The following is a 10,086-nucleotide window of genomic DNA, read 5'->3' on the forward strand; positions in this document are numbered from 1 at the left end:
TCATCTTATCGCTCTCTGCATATCTTGACACAAACATTAGCTAGGTAGCTGCAGCACGCAGCAAACCTCCACCAGCTCTCAAAGATGGAGAGAATTTGGCAGGAAGAATATAATTCGATTTTTTTATCACACCATGTACAAAATACAAACAATCAGTTGAACCACAGCACAGCTCACATATATTATGGTCATGTATGAAACTACAGACATTCTGGGATAGAGTTATTCTGATCTCTGAGGGAATTTTAGGTCACAAGATCCCAAGGACCCACGGATCACGTACTTGGGATCGATACCTGTGGATCAGGGGCGATTGCTCTAAGACAACAAGGGAGGCTGAACTTCCCCGAAAATTTCATAGAAGAAATGGTCAAATATGCACTATTGAATTTACATTACAATAAGAATTTACATTGCATTAAACGTGCGCTAGGATGCGTTTAACGTCACGACTATGATGTTCAAACGTCAGCTGTTTTTCAGCCTCCAGGCATTCCTATGAGACAGCAGGTTTGTTTCATGCAGCAAAGCGAGACAGTCATTGGATAAATGTGACAAAATCGTCACTTCCAGGGAGGCTCAGCTTCCCCGGGACCTGATGGAGCGGTAGGCGGGAGAGGACGCTCGGTGTCTGCGTGATGATTGGAGGAATTGTCTAAGAGGCTGAACCCCTTTGTGATTGACAGCGCTTTGGAAATACACACCAGCATTGTCGCATTTCAAGCTCAGCCTCATGCGGAAATTTGCGAGTGGAGTCTTCTGACAGAGTGCCGTCTGGAGTTCCTTACTTTCACCGTTTGTACACCGTTTAAACCCATCTGAGAATCTTTGAGGTGTGTGTTGCTGTGGTTTTATGGCATGAGTGTGGTTGAAGAACGGCTTCAATTAAATGTTCCTTTTGTAAGTTACTGCCTCCCTACAATGTGACAAATCTTACGATGTAAACGTAAAGTGAGCTTCCCCTGTTTGAAAGACCAGCAGCCACCACTGTTGTGCACTTAATTCATAAGAAGGACACTTATGTGTTCAAAATCCTTTTACTGGCATGCAAAGAGGTGATTACTAGGAACTGGCTAAAACGTGACCCTTGAAGTCCAGGGGTTGTATTCACAAAGCTTCCTCGTGCACAGAGTCGCTCATGGTGACAAAATTCTAAGAAAATTCTTAGAATTGTGACATTTTCTTAGAATTTCCCCTTAAAGTTAAGATGAGGTCCTCGTTAAGATAAAAGTTATTCACAAAGTGTCTTTTCTTAGGTGACAAACTGTTTGGGAGGAGGAGGAGGAGGAGGAGGAGTTTAAGAGTTTCTGAATCAGAGGAGAAAATGGTGGAAACACAAAGACACACTGTCCTCTCACCTGAGGACTAAAGCATCGACACACGTGCGATGCCGGGACAAATGGACAGACTATAAGAGCAGAGAGGTTTTGTTCAGTCAGCTGGTCTGAAGACATGCATCAGAGAGTTGTAAACTGAAGGCAGTGGTTCCCCCCGATGTTTTGTAAATTGAATAATTAAAAGATTAATGAATATACAAAATACATAAGCTAGGTAGCTAGCATAACGCTATGCTAACAGAGAGGTTACTACACAGTTAACAACAAGCTGACAAGGTGAACGATAATAAAAGCACCACACTTAAAAACCTCTAGCGTCCGATCTGCTCCCAAAAAACTGCTTTTCTGTCTTTGTTGAGACAGAGGGCAGTTGCCTCGCTAAAGGAGCAGCAGTGACGTCACCGACGCCTTTCTGAAAAATTCAAAGATTTTAAAGCAGAAGCGCACAGAGCGGCTGCACAGGAAAAAAAACAAAAACAAAAGATGCTGGGCGCAGCACTTTCTCTGTTGGTGGCCACATATGTTCTATCCTCACTGGGAACAGCAGTGAGAAAACAACTCTGTGGACACAGGCCTGTTAACCATTAAACTGCTTTTCACCATTTCTCTGTCCAGGATGTTTTGGGTGGGGCTTAAAGCCTACTCAATGACACAATGCAGCAACCCTTAGCATAAGCCCTGCCCCAACATTATTTTATTTATTTATTTATTTATTTATTTATTTATTTATTTATGTACAGGGACAGTACGCCAGAGTTAGCTATAAGATGCTTTTCATCTGTCGTCCCTGGGCAGGAAACAGAGAATAATTCATCTGATTAAAGACTGTTATATAAAAACACGGGAACAAAATAGAACATATTCATGACACAACGGCTTCAGCAAAAACAACATCAAATCATCGCAACAATAAAAACAGCAACAATGATACAGCTACAACACTAAGATACAACATATATATGTATATATATAAACTAGAGCTGCTGAGTTTTGTTGTTTAATTGAATAAATATAAAAAGACCATTCTGCTGCAGACAGAGAAGAAGGAGGTTGACTTCAGGCAGGTCAGCGTCGTCTGGTGACTCAAACATGTTTGGCTGTAAAAATCACGCTAATAAACAGAGGCTGCAGCTGACTGACGGATTGATTGTAATATGGGTCGGTGCTTTAATGTACGCAGCCATGTTTTCAAATAAAGGCTTTTTAATTTAATTGAAATGCATCTGTTGCTGCTCCACACATGACGCCTGAAGTTCATCTTTTCCTCCCATGTGCCGACACTTCTCTTTAAGAGCACCTGCGTGTTTCTCATATGATAAAGGCGGTCCTCGAACACACCACTGACTCGTTCTTCAAATACTTAATACTTGGCGAATCATTCAGATTGAGCTGGGTGCTTAATAACACGTTCCTCTGTGATGTGACAAACTCCTTACACGTATTTGTTTTTGCTTACTCTGACTTTAAACAGTCAGTGTGTTGATTTAAAGGTTGAGTGTGACAGACTGCAGGTGTGTCCACCTGAGAGGAAACAGAAACGTGACCATAAACACAGAGAGCACAGAAAAGCTTTTCCTGTGAATCACAGTTTGTGTTGTGACTTTGAGTTAAACATTAACCAAACACCTGAAACACGGATCCTCACTCTGCTGATACGTTCAAGTTTTAACTCGACGTCTGAAGCTTCAGGTTTTTACTCTCTGTGATTCTTTACCGGGGTTTTTATTGTTTGTTTGTTTTTTACAGCGTTGTGTTTTCTCCTGTCAGAGCAGAGAAGAGAAGCAGCGATGGCAAAACTCTGTGCAGTGATTTCCTGTTTGTTGCTGAGTGTCGGAGCGGTGACGGCACAGACAGGTACGAGCTCCTCAAACTGCACCCACAATACAGACACTCTAACACTGGTTATATCAGTTATATAATGCTGCTCAGATTAAATTAATCCAAGGAAAATACGTCAGTGTTTCAGAACCACCAAGAGTTCTCATATATGATTAAAAATTTTTTATTAAATGTCAGAAAGTTTTGACTCCAGTTTTGCTCCTTTATATCAGTGGAAAATGAATCTTTGTGGAGTTTTTGTCTGTCAGCAAACAAAGATTTCAGTTTATCCTCTTTGAACTTTTAAATGCATTTTTCTTTACATTTTATAAAACATCTTTCTGATCAGCTGAAAACATTACTGATGATAAATATTATAAGTGTACAAGGAAGTAGCTTTTCAATTTCCTTGGGCCATTTAATGGAGACATGTTGTAATATGTACTCACCAGCCACTTTATTAGGTACACCTGTTCACCTGCTAGTTAACACACATATCTAATCAGCCAATCAGGTGTCAGCAGCTCATTAACATTTAGTCATGTAGACATGTTGAAGACGAGCTGCTGAAGTTCAAGCGGAGCATCAGAATGATGAAGAAAGGTGATTGAAGTGACTTTGAACGTGGCATGGTTGTTGGTGCCAGACGGGCTGGTCTGAGTATTTACTGGGATTTTCAGCACAACCATCTCTAGGGTTTACAGAGGATGGTCCCAAAAAGAGCAAATATCCAGTGAGCCAAAATGCCTTGTTGATGCCAGAGGTCAGAGGAGAATGGCCAGACTGGTTCAAGATGATAGAAAGGCAACAGGAAGTCAAATAAGCACTGGTTCCAACCAAGGTGTGCAGAAGAGCATCTCTGAAGCAACAACACCTTGTCCAACCTTGTTAATAACAAACAAACATATAAAACAGAGCAGACTTTGGATGACCTCTGACCTCTGTGTGTGTGTGTATTTGTTTGTATTGCAGCTCAGACTCAGACTGAGCAACTGCTGCCTCAGTGGCTCACCGGCATCATCGCCGTCGTTGCCTTCCTCTTCCTCACCTTTGTCGGCTTCCTGGTGAAGAAGGCCTGGTGTGAGGAGTCCAGCAGGTCAGTCGGGGGGGTGGGGGGCAGATTGTTTTCAGTTCATAAAATATAGCGCTGATATATAATCAGTCAACTGGACAGTTATTTATCTGACAGGAAATCCTGATTTTTATCCAGACCTCCGCAGACAAACAGTCGGCTACACTTCAGAGCTTTTCCTGGTAAAAGAGTTTGGAACTTTTGTGAACGCTGCTGCGCTGCTCAGTCAATCAATCAGCTTCACTCCTGAAAAGATATTTGACTCAGAAAGTAGTGACATCACCACCACGCTAAGTTAGTGATGTCGCTACTTGTAGTGACGCTGCTGTCTTTTTTTTTAATTGAATGCTGCTAGTGAAAAAAGGATTGCTGCGGCTTTTTATTGTTGCCAGGCAACCACCCCATCACCTCCTCACCCTAACCTCCCTGTGTGATCAGTCTACAGTTTGTGTATCCTGCAGTAATGAGTGTGTAGCTGCTGCCATGTTGAGGCAGAGGGTGCTGTCTGTAGCTCTGGTTGAGGGTGAGAGGCTGTCAGCAGATAAACAGAGATCTGTGTGGGTACATGAGACCCTAAAAAAGAGGCTGGATCATGGGGAGTACCACCAGTTGGTCCAGGAGCTTCTCCTCCATCATGGACGTTTACAGTACTGCACTTATCTGCTGTTTTCTATTCACATGGTGCTAACTGTGCTTTGTAAAGTCGTATAGCTCTGGGTATCCAGCAACCACTACCACCAGTTTCTCCTCCATTGGTTACCAACTGTAAACTTGTTGTCGTGACCACCACAGAAGCCCCGCCTCTCAAATCATCCCATTGGACAATGGGGAAAAAAGCAGAGGTGACGTGGGGCGCTGTTCTGCTCTGAGTTGAAGTTTTTACAGCTTGAGGAGTTCAGAGCGCTCCGGCAAAAACGCCAGGCACCAATAGCGCCGACACTGGAGGCACATCGCGACACAGAAACAGCGAGCAGAAAGTCTCATTCTCATTAGAAACTGTCACAAAAAGCCGCCTCCAGCTGCTGAAACGGGTCCTACTCTGTCGACCACCTTCCACCACATTCAATTTTTCAAATTCTTCAAAAATCTTTCTAAATATTGATCAGTGATCGATTGCACATGACCTGTGTGATCAGCAGCCTGTGACCTCCAGGTCTGTACAATTACAGAGCAAACACTGTTTTACTGTATAGATTTTGTTTATGGTGTTTATGGAGGGTTTTTGCTGAGGAGACTCGTGACCTGATATTTTACAGACTAAATTATTTTTAATCAAGCCGTCCTGATAAAGTGCGTCTGTCTGCAGGAGGAAGACCACTGTGGAGTCTGTGGGAGAAAATGAAGTCGTCATGACCAACGGGAACACCTACGAGACGAGTCTGGACATGGTCAGGTAAGACCAACAACTTAGTACTTCTCTCTGTCAGTCTCACTTTAAAAACCTTCTTGCATCTGTCGTCACAAGTCGTCGTCACAAAGCTGAAAACAGGTTGTTTGTCTGATGTTTAGAGGTAAGTGTTCTCACAGGACAAACATATGATGACTTTATCGAATATGATGCATCCTTGTAGTGGAGTATTTTCACCCTGCGGTCGCAGTACTTTTACCAGCGCTGACTATAACCAGGTTTTTATAACAAAGTGTGTGTTTGTCGATCAGGAGCAAAGAAGACTTGAACGCTTACGACAACCTGGTGATCGACGACACTGAAGTCAAAGTCACCATCATGTGACCGCCCTGCTCTGATCCTGCTGTCTGAACATCGTCCTCATCACCACCTCTGGACGGAGACACAAACACACACAGTTATTTTTTACAGAAAAACATTTGCAGATAAAGTTTTATGTCTTTGTTTTGATGTACCTGTTGTCCCCGGCGGGCGGAGCTTACAGTGAGGAACATCAGATATCATCCATCCTCTGTTTTTATTGTATCTTCTTACAAATCATTTAGCACAAAGTGTGACCTTATTATACAGATTATTAATCATTTATTACTGTGACTGAGGCTTTAAAGGGCAACCTCTGTATTCTCAACCAGGACCCTGTTCTCCCATGTTTCTGCATCTGAGTATCCATGTGGAAGTTTTGAAACTGGTCCAGTACTGAAGGAGCGTGCTGCAGCTGTGAAACAGGCTGTAAAATAACCACTGGGGTCACGTTCACGGCGTCAGTGTACGTCCACTAAGTGTTTGTCTCTGCCGCTGACAGTCTCAGATTGTTTTTCGAATGCTGTGCTCACCTTAAACAAATTGTCTTGTTGCGTTACTCGCACGTATACGGCCTCTGGAGTGGTTTTTTGGGAGTATTTTGCAGCTGGTGAACAGTCACAGTCACAGCTGTGCTAACTAGCTGAGGAAGGCAGCTAACAGCTAACTTGGTTGCAGTAAAGTACACAAGTGAACTGGTGCAAAGTCACAGGCCTTAAACTCTGCGACTAAAGCCTGCGACTTTGCACCAGTCCGTCAGAACTGAAAGAAGCCTTTTGGATGAGAGGTGAAACATCCTCAAGAAACTTCAGCATGTCCAGTTGCCTGACACAGAACTTAGGAGTACCATGACCTGGATGACTGAGAATCTTCAGCTTCCTGTTGTTTATCTTCCACAGTAAGAGCCCAACTTAAATAACACACAGCAATCACAGATACGTATTTTCAGAACGTACCATGTCGTCCCACACCTCAAGTCCCGACGGGCCACAGTGTTTGTCCTCCATTTCTGATTCTCAGTAACGTCAGGAGAACCTCAACTAGATCTCAACACTGACACAGGTTTATGGGAATTTCTCACTCAAGTTTTAAAAAATTTCAACTTGTGCAAATCCAGTGCTGCAGGAATGAGTCCTATACCCTGGACATGAGTTAGCATGTTAGCATGTTAGCACTCCTGGTTCACTCATCTCAAAGTCCATGTGTTTCTGGTTAGATGTCTGACATCACATTTTGTTCTACCACATCAGTTTATATCAATTTAGAAGCTACGATGTGTCTTTAAAAAGACGAGTGCCAACAAGAGGCTAAATGAGACGACAGACCATCATCACGCTGAACACGACTTTACAGTCTTATGGTGGTGACGTTCAGTCACGTCATGTGACCGTGGTGTAGTTTGTTTATAGCCTTACGTTAACTTTTTACCTCTGGTGATTGAATTCAGGCTTCAGTGATCATTACAGAGGGGTTTATTTGTGAGGATTATCTCACTGAACACAACCTGTAAGTATCATAAACATTTGTTTGTCACAGAGTTTATTTTCTGCAGTAATCCAAAATTCAGTGGAAAATCCCGTTGGCTTTTTGAGGAGAGAACAAGGGTGATGCTAACTACAGGAAAACGTGATCCCTGGGGCACTCTGTAGGTAAATAGTGCAAATTCACATTTTTGCGTTGGCTTCATACGTAATCTCACCACATTTCGTTTAGTGTGAACGTACATAAGTGTCCGACCACATTATGAAAGGATCCCTACAGAGATAGAGCTTTGTGTTGAAGATAAAGATCCAGAAACAGCCCAGAAATCACCGTCACCAAACCCACCAGACTCCATTTAAATAAAGTCATGTTAGTGTGTATAGAGGCAGCATGTTGTCACATCTAACTGGTGAGTTAAGGGTTAATTTAAACCAAACCAGAGCTGGTGATTGTTGGAACAGTGGAAAGATGAACCAAGATGGTTTTTGTGAGTCTTACTTTGTAGATGAGGTGTGTCTCACAATGATAAAATTTGTGACAACATGCTGCCTCTATACACACTAACATGACTGTTTATTTAAATGAAGTCTGGTGGGTTTGGTGACGGTGATTTCAGGGCTGTTTCTGGTTAAACAAAAAGGATCTGACTCTTTAACACAAAGCTCTGTCTCTGTCGGGATCCTTTCATCATGTTGTCAGACACTTACACTTGTGATTGTGTCAGTGTGCCTGATTGTGTGTGTGTCTCTGCTCGTGTCGCTCACTCTCCGTTTAGACACAGCTGACGAATATGTGGCAGCATTAGATGCTTATGTATCATTGATCAGATTCATCAGTCAGGACTTGGTGTCACAATCCCTCAAGTTTCAGAGCACAGGTGTTTTCCACCCCCGACACATCATCAGTTGTGCACCTCGACATCAGCGGGTGTTTCGGCCTTTATCACAAGACCCCCTCCGTTGAGGCGGGCCCACCACGTGCTGATCGACCTGGGTGTTGGCTCCTCCATGGTCACCTAGGGGTCCAGACGGGATCCTTTCTCTTCAGCCACAGCTGATGACTGCACCTCTCAGCTGTGTTGGACAGATCCTTCACCACTTTCCTCTGGGCCTGCCCATGAATCCTGATTTCCTTCAGGGGCCTAGTGGTGGATCTAGAGACGAAGCCTCTGCAGCCCGCCTCGATCGGTCGCACCTCAGCTTTCCAGCCTCTACTCGCCGCTTCAGTTACAAGATCAGCATAGAGCAATCTCGCGTTCAAACGCCTCCTGCGTGGCATCCTCCCAAGGGACAGTTAGATCTATGAGGAAGGCACGCTGACAGGCCTTCAACCGGAGGATCAGGTCTGGTCGTAAGTTGGTTGCTGCAGTCTCTGGTGGAACTATGAGACTCTGGCCCAAGTCAGCGTGTGTTTCCAGTCCCTGGCTCCATGTAGCAGGGCCTGAATCAGGAGGCAAGAGGATGAACATTGCAGGCTGTTGAAACTTACTCTGGGGTTTGAGAGGAATGGTGTTGGTGGTGAACCTCTCTGGCTCAAGCTCAGCTGCCAAGCACTTAAGAATCAGGTCATTTATATTATATTTAATATCGATTCTATATCATTTACATTTTCAGTGTTTTTGTTGCAGTTTTGCTTGTGGCTTGTTGGAAAAAAAACCAGACCAAATGCTGAAACTATCGTTGCAGATCATGAGCCGGTCAGGGCGCTCAGCGCCGTGCTGCATCCAGTGTGAACAGCCCAGTCAGAGTACACGGGCGCTAAAAGCAAGTGGGCAGCGTTTCACGGAAAATCGATGTGTTTCCAGTGTGAACCTGGCATTAGAGAAACAATCTGAGCGTGTTAGTGACAAAAACCAACACTTTGAGTAGATGTACATCGGTGGTGTGAACCTGACCCAGCGGTTACATTACAGCCTGTTTCAAAATAAAAACTGTTGTCCACATCAGTCACTGATGTGGACAACAGAGTCCAGGTTAAAAATCCATCAGTCAGCATGCTTGATGTTTTTCAGTCACGTCTGGAGCTTCAGAGCAGTAAACACGAGGAAAGCAGCCGTCCGTCCTGTGATCTCTGTGCTGATTAATAAGTTATCTTTTCTAACAAACTGCTGTGTCGACTCTCGTTACTGATCAGTGAAAGAATGACCTGTGATTAATAATTAAATCCTCTGACAATAAAGTTTCATTTTACAGAAAAGAGTTGGCTCAGTTTCTGTAACATCAGCAGGACAGTCGAGCGTTGCCTTCGTCGAGAGCCTCCCCATCAGAAACCTGCAGGTAACACACGGACAGGTTTCTCTCTCACAACACACACACCTGAAGACAAACATTGATTACAGTTCACAAAGACTCCAGCGCTGCAGATTGTGCTCTCTTTACATTTTAATGAAACGCAGATCATTTCACAGAGTGGAAGATCAATAATGAGCTCAGACAGAAAGATCGTTCACAACATCAGCTGTCAGTCACGTCAGAGCCAACAGAGAGCCTCTCTGGATCAATATCAGTGACGGGATCAGACTGATCAGTCCGGGATGAAGTTGGGGTCTGCTGAGGTTGAGCTGCAGGTTTTTAAAGTTTGATTTGAGCTGTTGACTCATTTTAATAATTCTCAACTTCCTTCATTTCTGCTCTTTCCTCAAAAACTTCATCTCTGAAACAACAGAGCCT

At 43.7% G+C, this 10,086-nt stretch overlaps 1 protein-coding gene across 2 annotated transcripts; it reads left to right on the top strand.

Annotated features, from left to right (window-relative positions):
* Positions 1–2,873: 2,873 nt before the first annotated feature.
* pdzk1ip1 (PDZK1 interacting protein 1) lies at positions 2,874–9,613 on the top strand. 2 transcript variants are annotated; one of them, XM_033622829.2, is made up of 5 exons: positions 2,874–3,026; positions 3,105–3,191; positions 4,128–4,251; positions 5,534–5,620; positions 5,887–9,613. In XM_033622829.2, exons 2-5 carry the CDS (start codon positions 3,125–3,127, stop codon positions 5,957–5,959), a joined length of 351 nt encoding a protein of 116 aa, XP_033478720.1. In that variant the 5' UTR covers positions 2,874–3,026; positions 3,105–3,124; the 3' UTR covers positions 5,960–9,613. The 2 variants fall into 2 exon arrangements, with proteins under 2 accessions (XP_033478720.1, XP_078024558.1); XM_078168432.1 differs by having other exon boundaries at positions 2,909–3,026; positions 3,110–3,191.
* Positions 9,614–10,086: the final 473 nt, after the last annotated feature.

The sequence above is a fragment of the Epinephelus lanceolatus genome, chromosome 6, assembly GCF_041903045.1.
Source record: "Epinephelus lanceolatus isolate andai-2023 chromosome 6, ASM4190304v1, whole genome shotgun sequence".
Lineage (NCBI taxonomy): Eukaryota > Metazoa > Chordata > Actinopteri > Perciformes > Serranidae > Epinephelus > Epinephelus lanceolatus.